Source organism: Toxoplasma gondii, chromosome VIII (genome assembly GCF_000006565.2).
Source record: "Toxoplasma gondii ME49 chromosome VIII, whole genome shotgun sequence".
NCBI lineage: Eukaryota > Apicomplexa > Conoidasida > Eucoccidiorida > Sarcocystidae > Toxoplasma > Toxoplasma gondii.
Window position 1 is genome coordinate 5,244,719 of NC_031476.1, and position 19,841 is coordinate 5,264,559.

Genomic DNA, 19,841 nt, shown 5'->3' on the forward strand with positions numbered 1-19,841 from the left:
TGTGGAAATCGGGGAGACAAAGATGCACTTATCGTGCGTTTTGTGTGTCTATGACTCTGGTGAGGAGCTGCGGGATGGATGAACTGTGTGGCGGTTGTGCCTCACGAAGAAATGGCGGAAAAAGAGAATCGAAAAAGAAGCATGGAGAAGAGGGAGGGAGAGGAAGCAAAAGCTTTTGCACCAAGAGAAAGCAGGTGAGATCTCCTGTCGGAAACAAGAAACGAACTCGACGCACGGCAGGAGCACATTTTAACGGAGGAGAGACTGGACACCCAGAAACGTTTGTGGAGATGCGATTCTCCTTTCGCAAAGAGAAGAGACGATTCTCCACGTAGGTCTTGTCAGCTGTTCCGTTTCGAGGCTCGACTATGCAGGCAGGCAGGCACGCGCATGCAGTTAGGTGCGCTCGTTTAATACGCAGTCGACATGACAATGCGAGTCTCGTTTCTTCGAGAAAAAAATCTAGAGACTTCTGAAAGAAACTCGCGATTGGAGCGCGGCGGCTTTACTCGTTTCTGTGTTTCCCAACAAATGTTCACATCTCTCGCTTTATAACTACTCACATGCGTATGATGTGAATGCATATCTGGAATGATGGATATATACGTATACATGTATTTGCAATGATGTATAAAAAAGTATACGTGTATGTAAAATATGTCTACGGATGAGCGTCTGTAATATGTACACTTTTGTATGGAGTATTTACACGAGTTTGTGTGAAGACTTCTATGTACTTCTACATATCTATATCTACATATCTATCTATCTATCTATCTATCTATATATATATATATATATATACATTGCATGCGCAAGAGAATTTGAGAAGAGGAAGAGAAGGAAATGAAGCGAGACGAGATGAGAAGCACAGCGAAAGAACAATCCTCAGAACGAAGGATCAGAGAAGAGTGGCGAGCAGTGTTTTCTTTTGCTCGACGGGCAGCGTCTGTTCGTTCAGATCTCCGGACGCTGAAGAAAGAAGCGCAAAGCGGCAGCGCAGATGCGCGATTCGCGTCCCCGAAGAGATTGGAACATCCCGAGAGTCATGAACAAATCGCGAAAAATGCGAGAATCGCGCGAGAGAGCGACGGTCTGCCGTAACACGCGGTGTCGCAGCTGGATGGAAATAAAAAAGCGCGGGGAACCAAGGTTGCCGCTTTCTTGCACAACGAACCTTTTCAAAAAGGACAAGCGACGAGGAGAAAACGCGTAGCTCTCTCGGAGCCCCAGGATTTTTCTCTGATCAGGAGGATCGAGAGGTGCAGAAACAAGAGCAACAGGCAAGTCCTTCACGTAAGCTTGACTCCACCTTTAGTGTTGCTCTCCTCCATCAACGCATCTTGAGCATTCATCACTCTCAGCACAGCCTTCTTGCTGGTCTCCTGTAACTCCCCGCCGCAAATAATCTCGTCCAAAAGGTAGTATGCCTGACACAGCCGCACAGCAGGCACACCTACGCAGATAAAGTCTCCACAGACCGTAGGCCAAAGCGTACATCTGTCTGCAGGTACAGAGAGTCATCGATGCAGTATCCGGAGAAGGAGATATCTGTACGTAAAGAAAACGCCTACATATGTATAGATGTGTGTGGATCTATGTAGACATGGAAACTGGCAGATACGAACTTGTGACCAGATAGAGAAATGCATGCATCGACGGAACGCCATGTGAGAGGGCGCGACGTCCAGAAGACGCAGAAAACGCGTCGGAGAGAGTCTGCAGAGAGGGTGAGGCCTCGAGAAGAGAAAACAGAAGAACCTGGCAGACGTCGACCTCATGAACTTGAAACTCTGGGTGCCCCGACAAGATCAGAAGTTCCCCATTTCCTCCTTGCCCCTGTTGGCCAAACAGTCGTTCCTGATGCAAGCCGCTCCACACTGACAGCCGCATGCAAGCATGCAAGCTCACTTCCAGGAGTGGTGTACACTCCTACGCAGATGACGAATGACTGTGTGAAAAAAGCGTTCCGAGGAACCAGCGGAGAAGCGACGACCACTGGCGCTCAACGCGACGCGGACGCAAGTGCAATGTTCCGAAAGGAGACTGTTGTGTGCGAGGCGGAAACGCAAGAGTTCGCGGCGCGGGGGGCGAAGGAGAAGAAACGAGAAGAGAGACGAGCCTTTGGGGGAGAACAAGCCTCACCTTGTGAAAGTTGAAGATGAGGTCGAGCTCGCAAACGTTGCCGAAATAGCGATCCAAGATCTCGACAAAGTGGTGGATCACTTCCAGAGTCAGTAACGCGTTCTCGTTGCTGTCCACGCATGCAATGAAGAACAAGCTAGCGTACCTGAACAAAGCAAACAGGAAACCGTAGGGTCCTGACTCCATCCTCTGACCTCACAAAAAACATAAACATAGAAATACATATATATATATATATAGAGAGAGAGAGAGAGAGAGAGAGAGAGAGTTTCAGAGACACCTACACATGTGTACATCGATGCTTACACCTAGAAATCTTGAAGTACATATACATACATACACACATATATATACATATATACATACACGTTTATACATATACACGCACTTTATATATACATATATATATATATATATATATACATGAATATACAAATGTTGTCTGAAGGTCTCTGTGAAGAGAGAAAAGCAGATGGGCATCTGTGTATCCTTGTGAGTTAGAAAAGGGGAGAAACGTAGATCTTCATTGAAGTCGGTGGCTGTGGATTCGTTGGGAGTCCTTTATACCGTTTGAAGACGAGCTTGGTGTCGTCTCTCCACTCGACGACGTTGCATTGCTTCGCACTTCGCTGCAGAACTCTGGAGGCCGCTTCTCGCAGCAGTTCGCTTCTTTCTTTCATGGGGAGTCCGGCCGCGAAGGCGCCTTCCGATCCCGAGGAGGGACCCTGCGAGGAACAGGACGGCGGGAGGTACCAGCGCGAAAGCCGGACCTTGCCCTGTCTCGACACCAAGAGGAGAAAGTGAATCATTTTCCTGGAGAACGCGCAGACGCATGCGAAGGGAAGAAGGCGCGAAACTGCGCCTCCAGCGACGGGGACAGCCTGTGTGTGATGAGGCGAACAAGAAGTCTCCGTTGGAAACCGGAGACCAAGAAGATGGGGGAAGCCGAGGCAAAGATGAAAAACTTGGCAGCCGTCAGCGCAGTCGCTTCTCTTGCCGAGCGAGCGGCAGACACAGGAGAGGCAGATGAAGACCAGCGGGATGGGGAGGCAGTACACAGATCATGTGAGAACAGTTGTCGAGAGGAAAACTCTCCTCCGGGGACAGCGCGCGCGAGGCCGGAGGACAGGGAACCGTTGGTTCCTCTCTCAAAGAGTGGAGAGACACACAGTGACGAAGCGAAAAGACGAAGTCAGGCTTGGAGACTCCTCGCGCGTCGAGGAGACGCGGCGCATCCCGAGAACGCGAAGCAGAGAAAGAAGTCGCAGAAGGAAGAAGTCCGAGACCTGTCTGTGCACCCGATTTGGTGGAAAGGCCTCCCAACCTCGAACGGAAGCGCGCGAAAGCCCCAGACGCCGACGCGGCGTTGAACGTTCTCTGAAGAAGATTTTCGCTGAGGAAAACTCGCAGTTTTTCAACCGAACGACGTCACCTGCCTACGCGACTCACACACACCGCATGGCCGGCCGACCAGACAGCCAGCTGCACAGCCAGCTCCGGCTCGAGAACGAGACTGTGCGACACCTGGGCTTTTCCAGCCGCATGCGAAAAGAGGTTTTGGACGCAGGATTCGTTTTGCGAAGCAGCAAAATTCGCTACTTTCCTGAATGCGGAAGAAGACAAAGACGCCCGGAACCGCACAGTCCCGGCGGTGTGACAAAGGGAGAGAGGGAAGCCAGGCAAGACGCCGAACCGGCATCTGCGGCAAGAAGCGAAGCGAGCTAGAATGGAAGCCTGAAAGGTTCGTTTTTTCGACAAACACAAGCGCTTTCTCTGCGGGTCTGCACCGAAGGCGACAACGGAGCTGAGGGTCTCTCTAGCGGTGCTGCTGCGCTTACAGACCGCGGCAGGAAAAACGACGAACGACGCCGTCAGTCTCACGACGATTAACAGCGAGCCAGCTCAGAGGCACAGAACGATCATCTTTGCAGTGTGTGAACCTAACTTTGTTCTGTGTTCAGAGCTGGAGAGTCTTTCGTTGAGACAGCTGGGCGCGTGACCGGAGCAGGCCGTTGGACTCGCCGACCTTCTTCGCGTTCGAGAGAAACCTCTCGCTTGTTTTCCGGAAAAAAGCCGAGAAGACACCGCGAGGAGAGCCGGATTCGGACCTCGACGAACAGGGAATTACCCTGAGCAGATGAGAAAAAACAGACGAAGCCCTGCAAAGAAGCCGCGGCGGAAGAAGACAGGCGGCGCACGAGGGAGGAGGGGGGGCTGTTGACAACACAGACCAACGCATGCAGAACGGCGTTTTTACGCGAGAAAACGCAGATTTCCTTGTCAAGTCTGGCGCGGATTCGCCTTCTTCACAGTCTCTGCTTCTCCGGACGTCTCCTTCACCTTTATCTCTGCCCAGGCGTCGTTTCATTTTCCTTAGATCCGCAAGCGTCGATCTCTCAGAACGTTCCTCCCTCGCCTGTCTCGCCCCGTTCTTCTGTCTCGCCTCCGGCGTTTGCCTTCGGAGCGCCTTCTCGCTTCCTTTCTTTGCGAGGCGGGGACGCCCGTGTCTGTTTTTCATTTTCATTTTTTTCTTTCGAGTCTCGTTTACAGCGAACTTCCGAGGGAAAAGAGTCAAAATGGCGGCGTCGACCATACCGATTTCTCAGTGGCCTTCGCTCCTGTACGCGCCCCCAAGTTCTCCTGCAAATCCTGCAGTCGAGGCTCTTCCGGAAATGCAGTTCGACGATCTTCACTATCCAAGGCAAATGCTTCTCTGCAGAGGTGCCGGGTACTCTCTGGAACAGTGCAATCGCATGGCACAGGTGAGGCACCTGATTCCTTTTTCTTTGTTGATCTTGCTGTTTGCCTCTCACTCGCGCCTTGGCTCTGTTTGCCTCTCTCTTCTCACCTTCCTCTCCTTCGTGGCTCTCTGCGTTCCTTTCTCTCCTCTCTCAGGCTCTTCTGCGCTTCGCTTTGTTTTCAAGTCTCGTCTTTCTTTCTTGCTCTGCTCTCCCCTCGAAACAAGACTGCACAGATACCGCCACAACCCCCTCAGGAGACAACATTCCTCTACATCTTTCTGTAGCTGCGGTGTCCGTACACCCGAGTAGCTAGCTATTGGTTCTGACTGTGGTGGCGGTGTACCGGGTCTGAGGGTTCCAGCGGGCGTCGCAAAGCAGGACCGATGCTGGCTCCACTTTGTTTTTCATTGTGGTTTTACATTGGCGTGTCACTCCCTTCACACCGTTCTCGTTCAGTCTTTTCTGAAGGTATTTCTGTCTCCAAAAAGGAGGTGTATTTGCTGGCTGTCTTGCTTTGTCTCTCCGTTTTTCAGCCTGACGCCCGTGTGACTCCAGAGAACCCAGCAGAGAAGCTGCTGAAGGAAGAAGCGGTTGCAGCCATTGCCTGTTTGTCTCAGAGAGAAGGGGGAAAAGATGAACAATGCAGGTACTACATTGAACGCATGTACAAGCTCGCGAACAAGGAGAAACAGCCGGAGCCAGGCACGCTCAGCAAGGCCTCTACGCTTGCATGCAAGCTCCTCGGCATTCACAGACCGGAGGCTTGAGAAGGAAAGTCAAACTGCCTCCGTCCTCAGAACCGCGCATCTGGGCACCCCACAACTGCGTGGATGTGTGTATTGGTTTCGTTGCGTACGTATAGGAGTACATGTTTGTGCATACTGTTGTCGGCTGCTTGCTTTCCTGGAGCTCATGCTGCGTTTCGAGAGAGGAAGGGAAGGCGCTGCAGACGAGACAGAGACGCGAGGCCATTCGGAGCTTCACATGTATGCTGGCGTATACAAGAATACGCAAAAGGAGACAAGCGCATGCACAGCGCAGGTTTCTGTCAAAGAGGAGGAGGAGGTGTGCCTTGGGTGCGCTCTGGGGTAGAAAGACATCGTTGAGGTGTACGTACACGCCGGTGAAGAGAGGCTCTAAATGCACGCATGCTGCTGTGTCCAACTTCCTGCTTAACTCGAGAGTCGACGGAAGAATCGGATTTTTGAGGTCGGGCATTTCACGGAAGCGAACAGTCAAGGAAGGAAATCGCGTCGAAAACAGTCGAGAGACCCAAGCTGACGAATCCGACGCAGCTGGTCCAGAGTGTGGACATCGATTTCGCAGACGAGTCGGGGGCGAGGAAGGGGAGCGAAGTCGAATTCAAAGCGACGAGGTTGTTCCTCTTGTTTGCTTCTCTGGACGCGTCTCGAGTTCACGGTGCCAGTTTCAGTACTTCCACTCTACACGCAGACGCTGTCAGAGGTCGAGATAGAGACGACACCGCATGCACACAAATACTTATATGTAGACATGTATTTAAAACTTATAGAAACATCCATATGTATAGTGGATGCATTTGCCCACGAGGAAACGAAAGAGTTGTCGACACGCTACCTGCTGGACTAGGCACTGAAGATTTGACTTCTCAAAGCACTTCGATACAACTCGACTTCTGGGCATGGGGGGATGAACGAAACGTGGACGAATCGTGAATACACATCTCGAAGTTCGAGCATTTCTAGAAAGGAAAGATAAAAAGTAAGTCCTGCGGCAGAAGGGGGGGCGCTACGGACCTTACAAAGTCCTGCAGTTCATTGGCATGCGTGCACGCCTGAAATCCAGTGGTTGAGAGAGTTTTCAGCGCAAACTGATCGTATTTGTGAAAATAATGTAGGGAGCAGCGGACCCATTAGGTACGAAGATAATGGACCATAGCGAGTAGTCTACCGTAGAAGAACTACTGGCAACAAATTGCTTTTGGCAGAAGCATCGAGCCCATGAGTTAGGAAGGTATTAAACGACGATGGACAGAAAGCGAGACTTTCCCTGTCTTCTGTCTTCGACTGGACCTCTTAGCACAATAGCAGATTTTTCTTCATTTCTTGCTTGAAATTCGTGAGTCCTCTCTCACTCTGGAACCGTTTATTTGTTTCAGCTTCTGCGTGTCAGCGAATTCTGTTGATCGTAAATTCAACTCCAACTGTAAAAGCGCATGCCGACGTTTACCGAACTGTAATCTACCTCTTAACGCAGTTCTCTGGTACAGCGAGCTGACTCTGAAAAATATTTCCGCTCTGCAGCCACGAGTACTCTCTGAAATTCGGCTTTGCTTGAGAAGCGTCTCCTCTCCTTTTTCTTTTTTTCAAGGTCGTTTCGTCCCCGAAAGACACAGGACTTTCCGCATTCTTCAGCAGTCACAACTCCACCGGGAAGCTCAGATCTCATTGGTGTTATCCACTCAGATGAATGCAGACCCACCACTGGAAGGTATGTGCAATAAGAGAAATGTTGAGGAAAGAACAAGAAAGCAACTCGTGATTCTGTTCCTGACTGTCGCATCACCGAAGAAACGCCACATGCAGTTCCAGTCCCCATCGCCTCTCAGGAGTTTTTGTTCTTCTCAGCTCCCTTCTTCCACTGCAAGAGAAACCCATTCACCTCCGGGGCATGGAATTCCCTTGACATGCTCCCACACATCTCGTCGCAACGAAAAAACGAATTCAACGTTTTACGACACTGTATTTCCGACAGCGAAGTCGACACAGATGCCGGTCGCCGATACAACGTAAAAATCCACCCTTTACATATATATATATATATGTGCATATACGTAAATATGAACGTATATATCCCTATGTATACATGCATGTACACACGCATGTGAATGTATAGATACACAAACTTAGGTATATGTACAAATATATATATATATATATATATATATATATATATATATATTATTGCACATAGGTGCATGTGAGTATGCGTTCCACGAGTTGTTCTTATCGACGACTGTTGCTTATCGTCTCTTCTTTTTGGTGGCGGTGTACACGCATCCTCCCACTAGGCAGAGAGCGATGAGTCCGCCGACGATTCCGAGGGAAATCGCGACGACATTGGGTTCGGAAGATTCCTGCGGAGCGACGATGCCGGGAGCGAGGGCCGCAGGCGCTGCGAGAGCCGTGGCTGCGGGACTCATTTGCGGGAGCGCGGCGCCTGGAGCTGCGAGGCCGGGAGCTGCGGCCCCGGGCAGAGGACTCGCGGCTGCACCGGGCATCACGCCTGGGGACGTCGGAGTCGCCGGACTGAAAGGACCCATCTGATACTGATTGAGTCCTCCGAGAAGCGTACTAATTCCTGCACCCGCCAGCATGGTGCCGATGCCCTGTGTCGCTTCGTGCACCTGCACCATCGACGCATGCGCCTGGACTGGCGCTTCGTCCGACGCAGGTGGAGTCCCGGTGACGGTCTTCGGAGGACCTCCTGGCATTTGTGCAGAGCGGGAAGCACCCGGCTGTTCGTTGCCCAGCCGGACTGCGCTCGAAGACACACCCGCGGCGTCTGCTCCTACCACCGCAGCAGGAACCATCAACGCGTGTGAAGTCTGCTTCAGACGGACGCGCACCCCGCGTCGCCCTGGCTGGGGATCAGGCGGCGCGGCAGTGCTGTCGGCGGGGAGGGGAAACCACGACTTTCGGCTTTCGCCGTTTTTCGCAGCGAGGCCGAGGAAGGAAGCACCCTCTGCGGCCGGCAGAGACAAAGACTCGAGCGTCCTTCGCGCTTCTCGATCCTTGGCATCCGCCTTCAAAGTGCCGGAGCTTCGCTGAGGGAACAGTGCACGGAATGCCCCGCCCATTGGACCTTCGTCAGACTCAAACAGCGACAGGGACAGCGGTTCTTTCTCCACAGAAAAGGACTGAGGAGAGCTGACGGAAGAGTCGAGACTCTCCGCAGCTTCTGCGCGGAGTGGTGTCGCTGCAGAAGCAAAAATTCCAGAGGTTCGACGGGGAAAACCTGGAGAAAACGCCGCCGGCGACAGAGGCAGGTCCGCCAACGAGGCACATGAGAGAAACAAACAGACGAGAAACTTGCGGCAAGTGAGGTTGGAGAGAAAACGAAAAAAGTCGGGTGTGCGTGCGCCCTGAGGAGTCAATCTGTTAGAGGGAAAAACGAACTTCCTCTGAAAAAGAAAACCCACAACGTCACCTTGAGATCTCGACGGGCAAGCCCGCCGTCGTCGGCGTTTCTCCATGGTTCCTCGTCTTTACGAAAAGAGAGAAGCACACTGTGATTCTGGGAAGGCAACAGCGAGCTCTGCTCTCTTGTCGAGTCGAGAAAAGCCAAGACCCCAAAGGGCCCAAGGAAGTTCGACAGCGAGACTCAAATTGAGGGCAAACCTCACGCGTGGAAAAATTCGGTTGGGGCGAGCGGCTGCGGAACTTTCAAGGAACTCATGCTAAGAAACGAGAAGACCAGAGAGAACGAACTCGCAAGTCTTTAGCAGAGCGAGACCGTCGAGTTTCGTGGAAATTTCAAACCTCCATTTCCGCCAGGTCGCTTTGCCGACGTAGGTCGAGAAACCGTTAGCAAGTCGCACGCGACCCAGACAAGATTTTTGCGGCAAATCTTTGCCATGAGCTCGGAGCGCCACGGCTTTTTTGAATACGTTGTGAAGAAAAAGGCTGTCTCCTTGACAAAGTCAAACAAGAGCTCGACAGTGCGCTTTCTCTGTTCACGGAGACCTCGCATGACAATAACAGGGCCTCCAGCCGTGGCTAGTTCGGGGTCCGCTCCTGCCGGGGAGTGCCTGGGAACACAACGTTTCTGCTTTTCCTGCGACAGAAGTCACTCGATGTTTCTTCTCGCAGGTGCAACGATCGCTCTCTTCCGTTTGCGTTCCTCTGGGTGAAATCCCGAGAAACTCTGACACAAAAATCTCGGACAGACACGCGCCGCAAGACACTGATGCCTCTGCGTCCAGCTAACTGAGGAAAGGCAAGACCGCGAAGGAGAGTCGAAAAAAGGAGAGTGGGGTAGTCGCGGGTGCGACAAGGGAAAAGCACCGCATTTTGGAACAGAACTTTGACAGGACGAGGAACGAGTGGAAAATAGAGTGTGTTTTTTCGGGTGACCCTTGAAAAATCGGACCGAAACCGCCGGTTTTTTCGCCAGAAACAGCTACAGAGGCGGAGTGCGGACACTATACCGTCCGTTGTTGTCAATGAACGTTCTTTGCTTCTCGACGTTTCCCCTCAGGTGCCTCTGCATAACATATACACACTCTCTCCAGAGTTCTTTGACTCTGTTCGTTCCGAAGAATAGCGGGTTTCTTCCTCGTGAGGTCTAGGACGTTCCTCGCTGTCTTTTACAACGACACACAGGAGGCTGTAGGGTCGAGAGAATTGCAGAACAACCGCATTTTCTGGTTTCTTCTCCTTTGCAGAAAACCTAAATAACGCAGGGGCTGTTTAGGCTGCAGGTCCTCTGCGAGATTCACAGAAAACGGAAACGCGTTGTCGCCGCATACGCAGAGAAACGCCCACTAAGGTCAGCATACATTTACGCATGTTTTGAGCCATTACTGGAAGTCTACACTTCTCTGCGACGATGTACGGATATTGATGGCCGGCAGTTTTTCGCGGTCTTCTGCAGTCCGCTGGGGTGGTGGTGGATTAAGAACAGGGCTGCTGCATCTGGTAACTGGAGTCTCATTCAGTATCCTAGCGACTGAGACAGACGCGGTGTACTCGATCGAAGGCACACACAGAGACGAATGCACAGAGCGACGACTCCACACAGATTTCTTGAAACAACAATCCCACATTTACGTACATATAAAGAGATGTGTACATTGTATGTATGTGCACCATGTAGTATGTAAATATACATAGATCCGATTACGTTGGCATGTGCAGTGAAAGGCATGCGTACGGAGATGAACGTAATCTATAGTTTTGCAGACCCAGTTTTTTCCACAGAAACGTCGGACAGGAGGTACAGCAGAGAAACCTGCGATCTGAAAAAGATCTCCAAGTCTTCACAGACATATTTTCAGCCAAGCATGAGAGTGGCACTGCTGAGATCGAGAATTCTTAAACTTTCGAGGACGTTCGTCTCCTTTGGGGGAGTCGCTTTCCGATGTGCAAGCCATATGTAGATGTAGGTAATGGCATCTGTGTATGTGCCTCACATGCACAAATACAGGTGAACAGATTTCAGTAGACCCACTGGTAAAGAAATTTATATATATATATATATATATATTTGTAATTGTGTTTATGTATAAATATCTTCCTGTGCTTACGGATAACTGTGCATGAAAAGAGGTGTCTGAGAAGAGGTGTGTAAACGGTGGTCGTTCAATCCTGGCAAGAGCTCGGCGCACAATGCTTTTTAAGTTGGAAAAGAAACGAGAACTTCAACTGGATCCGCCTTCTTAGGGAAGGGCAAGCGCGAGTGTTGTGCCTGAGGTCTTCTTCACTTTGCTTGTCAAGTTGTTTATGATCTCAGTTCGTGCGAAGGCGAGAGGCCGTTCAAATAGATTGGCCTAAGGAACTCACGGTACGCGCCAGGAGTCAGGGGGGTCGGAAGAAATTCAAAAGTTGTACCGCTGTGTGACGTTCATACAAAAATGTCCGGGAACTGAAGAGAAAAAAAACTCGAAACAGACGGAAATCTCTACTTCTCGAAGTGTCGAAGTTGACTGAGAAGGGGACGCGGACATACAGAAAAAAACTACTATGCTCATATATATATATATATATATATATATGCTTCGCCCGTAGATAGACATGCAGGTATATGTATGCGTGCTTTTCACGTGCATGCCTACACACGCATATATATATATATATATGTATGCAAATACACACAGATAAAGTAGTATATTCACAGATGTAAGTAAATATGTAAAGTATATGTGCATGTATGATACAAAAAAAGTACATATATACATACGTATACATATATATATATATATATATATATATATATATACATTCGGAAAGCACCGTTAGTATATACTGCGGCAGAGGAGAAAGGCTTTCATTTGAATTTCACAAATCTTGAGAAGAAGTACAAAGGACCCAGTCTGTCAAGGGAAAACGACGTTCGGTGTCCGGCGAAAGCACTCGTGTCAGGGAGGAGAGAATGCAGCATTAAGCAAAGAGCGAAACTTTCTCCCTGGTTTGCATGTTGCCAAGTCACGCATACACACGAACAACTGAGCTCCAAACCGTCTCGCAGCTGCATCTCAATCCCCGACGAACTCCTCCTCACAAAAGCATCCATCCAACACAAGGGAAACATGCTAGAAATGTTCCAGTGGGTTATGAGGAGAAAAGCCTTAGTTCTCATCAGCATCTGTGTCCTCAAATATAAAGAGACCAGCATCGTCAAGAGATCCTTCTTCTCCCGTCTCTGGATTTCCAGCAGGAGCTTGGAGACTCGACTCTATCAAAAGAAAAGGTTTTCCTTCGCCTCTGTCTTGCCCGAATTGCTCCTCAGGCAAGCCTCCCAAGGGAGACCGCAGGGCTGAACGGGTCTTCAGCTCAGAGACAGAAGAAGAGGAAGATGAGGAAGCAGAAAACGAAGAGGAAGAAGTCGAAGCAGACAAGGAAGACGAAGGAGACAGGGAGTAAGAAAGACAAGAGGAATAAGTCGAAGGAGACAAGGAAGAAGGAAAACAAGCAGAAGAATAATCGGAGGAAGAACAAGAAGACAGTCCAACTGTTGCGCGCTGACGTGGAAGAGGTTCACGGTGATCCCTGGCATCACTTTGTTTCTTACATCTCGGACTTTCTCTCCGCGGACTTGCATTCTCTTTTCTCAGATCGTTTTCGTGAGGCTCTCCCACCAACCCCCCAAAGAGAGATTCCGAAAGCAAGAGTTGATTTGTCTCTGCGGCATCCTGGCAGTTTCCTCTTTCAGTACCCCCCAGGTCCTTCTCTGGCCCAAACACTCTGCTCTCACATTGGTTCCCCGCAGTTGGACAGTCACTCTGAAGCGTCGAGCGCTCCCTGAAGCTGTCAACGCTTTCTGCAGATGTCTGAGTCCCTCCACCGTCGCTGTGCCTCCTGCGCTTCGCCGTATGTACACCCCGACTGCTACAGACCCCACTCTCTTGCGGTTGTCCTCTGTCGCTTCGGCCTTGACTTGGGGTGCACCCGTCTGCAGCGAGTGCGTCACAGGTCGTCGCGTTTTGACGTTTCTCGACTTCAGTCCACCCGCGAATTTCGCATCCTGTCTCCGTGGATCCGTGATTCATCGGCTTCTCACAACTCCCCCCGGCGTCGCTCCCCGATAAGGTTTCTCTCTCGGAGTCGCGTTTGCTGTGCGGCTCTGGCGCGATTTCCTCGGCCTGAGTCCCGCTCGGAGACATGCAGCTCGTAGCTGAAGCAACGGCGCGAGAAGCGTCGCCTTCGCCGGACGGCGGACTCTGGAGAGAAGGCGATGAGGTCGTTTCTGGGGAGAGGAAACGCGTCGTTCCTTCTTCATGCGTGCCAACTGAAAGAGCAGTTTCCATCTGCCGTCGAGGAGAAGGCGACGCTGCATGCGCGTGGGCTTCCGTGAGCGACCGAGGCGCGGACGAGGAATTCGCGGAAGCGTCTGAAGCAGAGGCACTTGGCAAGGAGAGAGAGCGCTTTGCCGACAGCCAGTCTTTCTCCGAGGAGAGTTCGCCTGATCGAGGAGAAAGAGAAAGGACAGGCAGACTGCACGAAGACTGACACAGTCGAGGAGCCGACGAACAGGCCGTTCCTCTCCAGAAGCGACAGGGGCGAGAACAATGAGGAAACGTTCCATCTCCCGCCGCTCGCATTTCCGAAAACGAACTCGTTGAACATGCATCATGAAACGCACCGCCTGTTTGGTCCCCACTGCTTCCGCGTCTGTCGCTCTCGCCACGGAATTCCTGCGAGGCAGCCGCTGCATGCAGCGCCTCTCCACTATGACCCAAAGAGGAAGAAGAAGCAGAGGAGGAAGAAGCAGAGGAGGAAGAAGCAGAGGAAGAAGAAGAGGAAACAGACGTCGAAGAAGAACGGGAAGAAGAACACGGAGACGAAGAGGTCGAAGATGACACAAAAGATGAAAAAGAAGAAGAGTTGTGAGCAGAGTTTCGACACAGATTGCGGCTCGAAGAGGACAGAGTGTCTTGAAGACTTTTGCTAGATCCCATTGATATTTCTTCCGTCTGCGGCAAACCCAGTTGGCCTTCTTCTACGAAGCCGCGTCGAGAGCAGCAGCGCTGTGTGCATGCGCTGCAGTCGTCCTCTTTGCCCTTGCTTCGACCTCCGCTGCATTCGCTTTCCAGCCACTGGTATTCTGCCCATTCGTCTGTCTCAAACGCCCCACAGGTTCCCTCCTCCAGTGCCGACCTCAGCTTCTTTCGAGGTCGACTGGGCGCCGACGCCGGAGAGCGACGGAGCAGAGAGAGAGGAGAGCTCTGACCGTCACGGTCGAGACAGAGACGCTGCTGGAGAGCGCCGCTGAAGCTCGACTCTTTTGAGAAGTCTGTGTTGTGTCTGCCGCCCTCTGTCGCACCGTCCTCTCTCCGACCGAAACACTGGAACTGGAGTGGTTCTCCTCTCTCGCAGCCGCAGAGCGCCGCAGCCGATACATGCGCAGAAGCCGGCGCGCGACACCGAGAGGCAGCGGGATGAAGCAGACACGAAGGCAATCGAGAGGAATAACGACTTGGGGAGGAACAAGAACAGCACGAACAAGGGGAAGAAGCAGAAGAGGTCGAAGATGAGGACGAAGCAGAAGAGGTCGAACATGAGGACGAAGCAGAAGAGGTCGAAGATGAGGAAGAAGCAGAAGAGGAGAAAGAGAGAGAACGAGAAGGCGTGAGTTGGAGGCGATTCGCGAGTTGCAACTTGCGAGAGGAGAGTTGTGGTTCTGTGTAGGAGCAACGCCATGGACGCGCGATCTCTTTTCCGACAAACTCCGGCGCACATTCACAGCCTCTTTGTACGGTTCCGACAGCGTTCGCTTTTCGCGCAGCGGGCGATCCAGGAGGAAACATCGAGGAAGAGGTTTCAACAAGTCTCGTCCCATACGCAGGTGGGCCTCCTCTTGGATGAAACTCACCATGCAAAAAGCATCGCCTGTGAGGGTGACATATCAAGCCATGTTTTGCATCCCCTCCCTCTCGGCCTGCGCCTTCTCTCTCTCTTTCTCTCTCTGCTTCTCCCTCTCCTTGTCTCAGTTCATCTCTATGTCTCTCTGCGGGGTCCTTTTCGTCGAACTCCCTGCATGCGTTTCTGGTGCGTTCTGTCGAGTTTGCTTCCTCCACGAAATCCAGAGGCGCCTCGCCCTGTCCGCTTCCGGTGTTCTTGGGTGTACAGACAGCTCGCGTTTCGTCCCCAGGGTCCCGGGCACTGTGCGAGTTCCGCCGTCTTGGCTTTTCATTCCCTCGCGAGTCTCTCGCAGGCTCCTGCGCACCTGCGCCTAGAGGTTTCAAGAGAATCGACCCTTCTGGATGAATGGCGACGATGTCTTCGTCACTGCACGGGCTTCCGTCGCGGCTTCTGCGGCCGCGAGGAGAGGCTGCATGCTCTGGAGAGGCAGAGAGAGAAACGGAGGAAAAGGAAAGACCTGAAGAGGCGCTCGACCACCAGCGCTCGAGCAGCTGAAGCATCTTGCCTGCCACAGCTCCACCCGCGAGCGAATTCGCGAACTGACGACCTGCACAGAGAGTCGCAGGGGAAACTTTCGAGCAGCGTCGGTCTCGAAGGAAAGCCAGCGTTGCAGGCATGTACTCAAATACCTGATAGACAACAGTTCTACAGATAGGTAGATGCGTGTACTTCACACAATGACTTTGTTACAAATACATCGCCATATATACCTGCATCTTCACTATATATATATATATATATGTATATATGCAGATAGTTTTATGGGCATATATACACAATGTTGTATCCATATATTTACATAAATTTATATGTATTTACAGATATGTACATGTGTAAATATGTGTATAGATTGGTGTATAGATGGAAGGGGAAATGTGTCTGTTTCGAGACAAATAGAAAAGTACGGATCTCTATGTAAGGGGAGAGCGGACAAAAGCAATGCATAGTGAGACAGGCATGTCGCGGTGGAGAAGAAACTCGGCGAAAAGATTCCCCATGTGTATCGTTTTTTATTTCACAGGATAACGCACTTGCTTTCACAAGGCGACGACAGTTGATACGGCTAGCACAGAAGAGAATCGCCGCAAAATTTTGACAGGACAGCCGGGAGATGATCTCGTCGATGCAGCGTTCGTAGACGCACTGAAAAGCCAGACAAAGAATGACATCTCGATTCGTTCTCCGTCTTTGAAGACGCAGATCGGTGCCTGGGTGTTTGCAGATAAACTGACAACTTCACTGTGCGTATACGAACACAGGTAGCGACGACGTGGAAATCCGGATTTCTGGCGAGTAAACGATGCGCGTCCGTTCGCAAAGAGAGACAGAAACCGTGCAGCGCTGCCGCAACCGTTGGCCTCTCACGGTCTCGCTCTCTACTGTCTTCGTTCCTCTCCTTCCTCTCCATTTCAGTCGCTGTCTGTCCTTTGCTATTTTAACCGAACTCTTCACTTATGCACGCATCACTCTCATTGCATCTTTCACCATAGATATGCTTGTACCTATATATATATATATATATATATATATATATGGGTGTCTATCTTTCTGTATTGATATACCTATACACATGTATAGATTTAAATAATATTTGTATATATATATACATATGTATATATACGTTCATATATATATGTTTGCCTGTACTTTTAGGTAGGGGTAGGTGGCCGTGCAAGTGAATGCTGAGCATGGTCAGTCATAGCAGAGATGACGAAAACTTCTCCTTTGTTCGTCTCGTACCTGAACGTCGTAGAGGTCTGCGGCGACAAGAAGCTCGAGCAGAGAGTTGATGGTTTCCACCTCCTTCTGTTGAGTCGATTTCTCTTCTTTCTGCTCTTCAGTCTCGGCAGACAGCAGAGGGCACCTGGAAACGAAAACGCGTCCAGGGATCAAACTCAGGAAACGTCTTGACCAGCGACGAACGAGACTTATATATCCTCGGAAAACTAAACATACATATGCATACATGGAACTGCATGCGTATATATATATATATATATACATATATATATCTGTGTCTACGTGTAGACTTCACAGAATAAAATCGCTGGATTGCCCTTGCACACACACACACACACACACAAGTTTTGAAAGTCTCCTTCCTGTTAGTCTCACATCTCGCTCACATAGAAATACATATATATATATATACGTATACTTGTATATTTATACGTCTACAAACGCATGCATTCTTATAGGCACATATATTTTTATATAGAGAGAGCGCTTTATGCTTGAGTGGACCTCTCTGTGTGTGCAACGTACGTATCGGTATGCATATAGAGAAGGAGGTTCTTCAGAGCAGAGACGGTAAGACCAGCAGTCTCCGACAGATTGAGTTTTGATAAGTTTCGAGTCTCAGAGCTTTCTGTCCGCGCGCGTTTTTGCCCAGACAGGCGAGGGAGGAAGGGGGAAAGCGCCGCAGAGTCCTTGAGGCCTTCTTGAAAGAGTCCCTTGAGCATGGCTCTGAAAACCTTGAAAGAAGCGCCCGAGGAGCGGCAGAGCGTTGAAGCATAAGAACGCAGAAAGGCGACGGAAGACCGAAGCAGAACAGGGACAGGAGAGGAGACAAGAGAAGGGAGAGGGAAAAGATAAAAAGAAAGCTAAAAAGACAGAGAAGACAAGCGTTTCGCCACAGTGAAGCTGTAGGCCAGACACCCGGGGAGGCGCTGCGACGCGCTTGAGGAGAGATAAGAGACAGCACGAGGCAACAGGAGACAGGAAACGCAAAGGAGACAGGGGAATCCAAAAGGAACGAAAAGTGATGAAGGGTGGGATGGCGAAGAGCGAACGGAAAGGAAGAGAGAAAACCACATGCAAGCCAAAGCACCCGCGGGCGAGAATCGGTAATGAGAGAGAAATGCCGAGAGGAGAAGACAGAGAAGAACGGACAGAAGAGAAACACAGGGAGGGAATGGCGAAGAGAGCGAGCGAGAGAGAGAAGCATACACATGGAAGGAAACGATAAGGAGAGGCGTAACCTCCTGCAAGAGTTTCTTCCCTCGCTTTTTGAGAGACGCCTTTCAGTGCTTGTCTGTTTTTCTTCGAGTGTCTCACCTTGGATCTCGAGACGAGGATCAGCTTGTTCGCCGGGAAGGTCTCTCCGCGGAACTCGATTTCCATGTCTTTCTCATGTTCGATGAAGGCGGCGACTTCCTCTGAGAGGGTGGTCGCCGTGCGTCTCTGCAGGGCATGCGTTTTCCCCTTTTTCTCGAAGCCTTCGCTCTTGCAGGAGAGGTGCCGGAGAGCGACGAGAGGCCGAGGTCGAGCAGCGGAGGACGTGGACGACTGCGGACCCACCAGCGCCTCCAGAATCGGGCAGTCCAGCAATGCACGGATCTTGAGACTACCGTCAGACCAGGTCAAGGCGCGAGCCTTCCGACGCGTGCTCACTGAGGAAAAGTCGAGCTCCACATGCAAACTCTGACGCGAATGCAAACTCTGACGCGAATGCAAACTCTGACGCGAATGGTGTCTCGTAGGCGCGAGAAGCAGCAAGAGTTTCTCCTGTTCACAGAGCCTCGAAACATCAATCCATCCAAGTTTACATGCAGACGCCTGTGCGTTCAAGTAGATGCGCATGCAGTTACGCATGCATACACCTACCTACACACATCCGCGATACATACATGCAAATACCCTTGAACGCACACACCCACCTGTCTACGCACAGCAGTAGAATATGCACATACACGTAGGCAATCTTGAACATGCTTGCGTAGGCGCGCATATCTCCCTCCAGCTGAGCGCATCTGGACACAAGTTTGTTTCGCTTGCGTTTTCTGCGCGTAGGTCTGGACGACGCGCATACCATCGCAGAGGTGTGTGGGGCCGTATCCAACGCCAGGTTCGTTTTTCGAGTATACGTCGCTGTCTTCGTATTGAACGATGAAATCTCTCTTCGTCTGCGTCTGCGAGGCAGGAAAGCCGCTTGGACTTTGCTTGAAAATTTGGAGTTTGTAGTGGACGAGGACATCTTCCGTCAGGTTGCTGTCGACCATCAGATAGAGCTCGAGTGACCCTGCATTCTTGGAGTCGCCGTAGGGATACAACCGAAGAAACCAAAACCCCACCTCAGCGTCTCCGAATAAAGGACTGTCGATGTACTGGTCGTCGTCTTGCGCACGGAGAACTGGAAGCAAAGCAGTGCGACAGAAACTGATGTATGCACCTATATGAGCAGTTGTACACATCCAGGGAAGTGCCTCCCTCTATACTGGTAGAGAGGTCTCTACATTCCAAAATAGTCAAAATCGAATTCAGAAACCACCGTCCATCCGCGAACATATATATATATATATATATATATATATGGATACATGCATATATGTATATATATGTAAATGTATCGTGCGTGCGTGTGTGTGTATGTGTGTGTAGACGCATGTATTTACGTAGGGAGGTTAATGTGTCTACGTAGGTCTACCAAGGTTTCGTGTGCTCTTCATGGCCATTAAGATTAGTGGTCTCTAGCGTATATCTGAAGAACCGGCATTTTGATTCCAGCGGTACAAGCATCATGACACACGTAGTAGCCGCATGCGGCGGCAACTGCATGCATCACTATATATAGAGAGAAAAGCATATACAACTAGTTATGTACATTTTGGGTCTGGATAGAAATGCTTGCACCGGTGACGAGCAGAGACTATTGAGTGGAGAAATGAAGTCGGTCTCTAGACGCACATCTGTTTTTCGCGAGCGCCCAAATTTCGGGGAAGTGCGTGACGCGCCAGTTGGCACAAACGCGCCGTTTGTCGACGTGGCTAGCCAAGTTGAACTGTCTGTACACCGGAGTGAAGGGAAGGAGTTTCGAATCCTTTTTCGCCGGTTT

General features: G+C 50.7%; 4 protein-coding genes across 4 annotated transcripts; 1 reads left to right on the forward strand and 3 right to left on the reverse strand.

The window, feature by feature from the left end:
* Positions 1-966: 966 nt before the first annotated feature.
* On the reverse strand, positions 967-3,236 carry TGME49_270370 (clathrin assembly protein AP19, putative). Its single transcript, XM_002365672.1, has 3 exons — positions 2,713-3,236; positions 2,146-2,290; positions 967-1,430 (listed from the first exon to the last, which is right to left on the reverse strand). Exons 1-3 carry the CDS (start codon positions 2,952-2,954, stop codon positions 1,293-1,295), a joined length of 525 nt encoding a protein of 174 aa, XP_002365713.1. The 5' UTR covers positions 2,955-3,236; the 3' UTR covers positions 967-1,292.
* A 1,146-nt stretch (positions 3,237-4,382) lies between these two features.
* On the forward strand, positions 4,383-6,088 carry TGME49_270360 (hypothetical protein; the record flags this gene model as incomplete). Its single annotated transcript, XM_002365671.2, has 2 exons — positions 4,383-4,907; positions 5,420-6,088. 2 exons carry the CDS (start codon positions 4,383-4,385, stop codon positions 5,651-5,653), a joined length of 759 nt encoding a protein of 252 aa, XP_002365712.2. The 3' UTR covers positions 5,654-6,088.
* A 1,799-nt stretch (positions 6,089-7,887) lies between these two features.
* On the reverse strand, positions 7,888-9,528 carry TGME49_270350 (hypothetical protein; the record flags this gene model as incomplete). Its single annotated transcript, XM_002365670.2, has 1 exon — positions 7,888-9,528. The coding sequence occupies exon 1, from the start codon at positions 9,118-9,120 to the stop codon at positions 7,888-7,890; it is 1,233 nt and encodes a 410-aa protein (XP_002365711.2). The 5' UTR covers positions 9,121-9,528.
* Positions 9,529-12,213: 2,685 nt separating this feature from the next.
* Positions 12,214-18,601, reverse strand: TGME49_270340 (BTB/POZ domain-containing protein; the record flags this gene model as incomplete). Its single annotated transcript, XM_018781576.1, has 7 exons — positions 12,214-14,310; positions 14,409-14,974; positions 15,312-15,554; positions 16,039-16,150; positions 16,748-16,871; positions 17,273-17,481; positions 18,065-18,601. The coding sequence occupies 7 exons, from the start codon at positions 18,599-18,601 to the stop codon at positions 12,214-12,216; spliced, it is 3,888 nt and encodes a 1,295-aa protein (XP_018636612.1).
* Between the last annotated feature and the right edge of the window lie 1,240 nt (positions 18,602-19,841).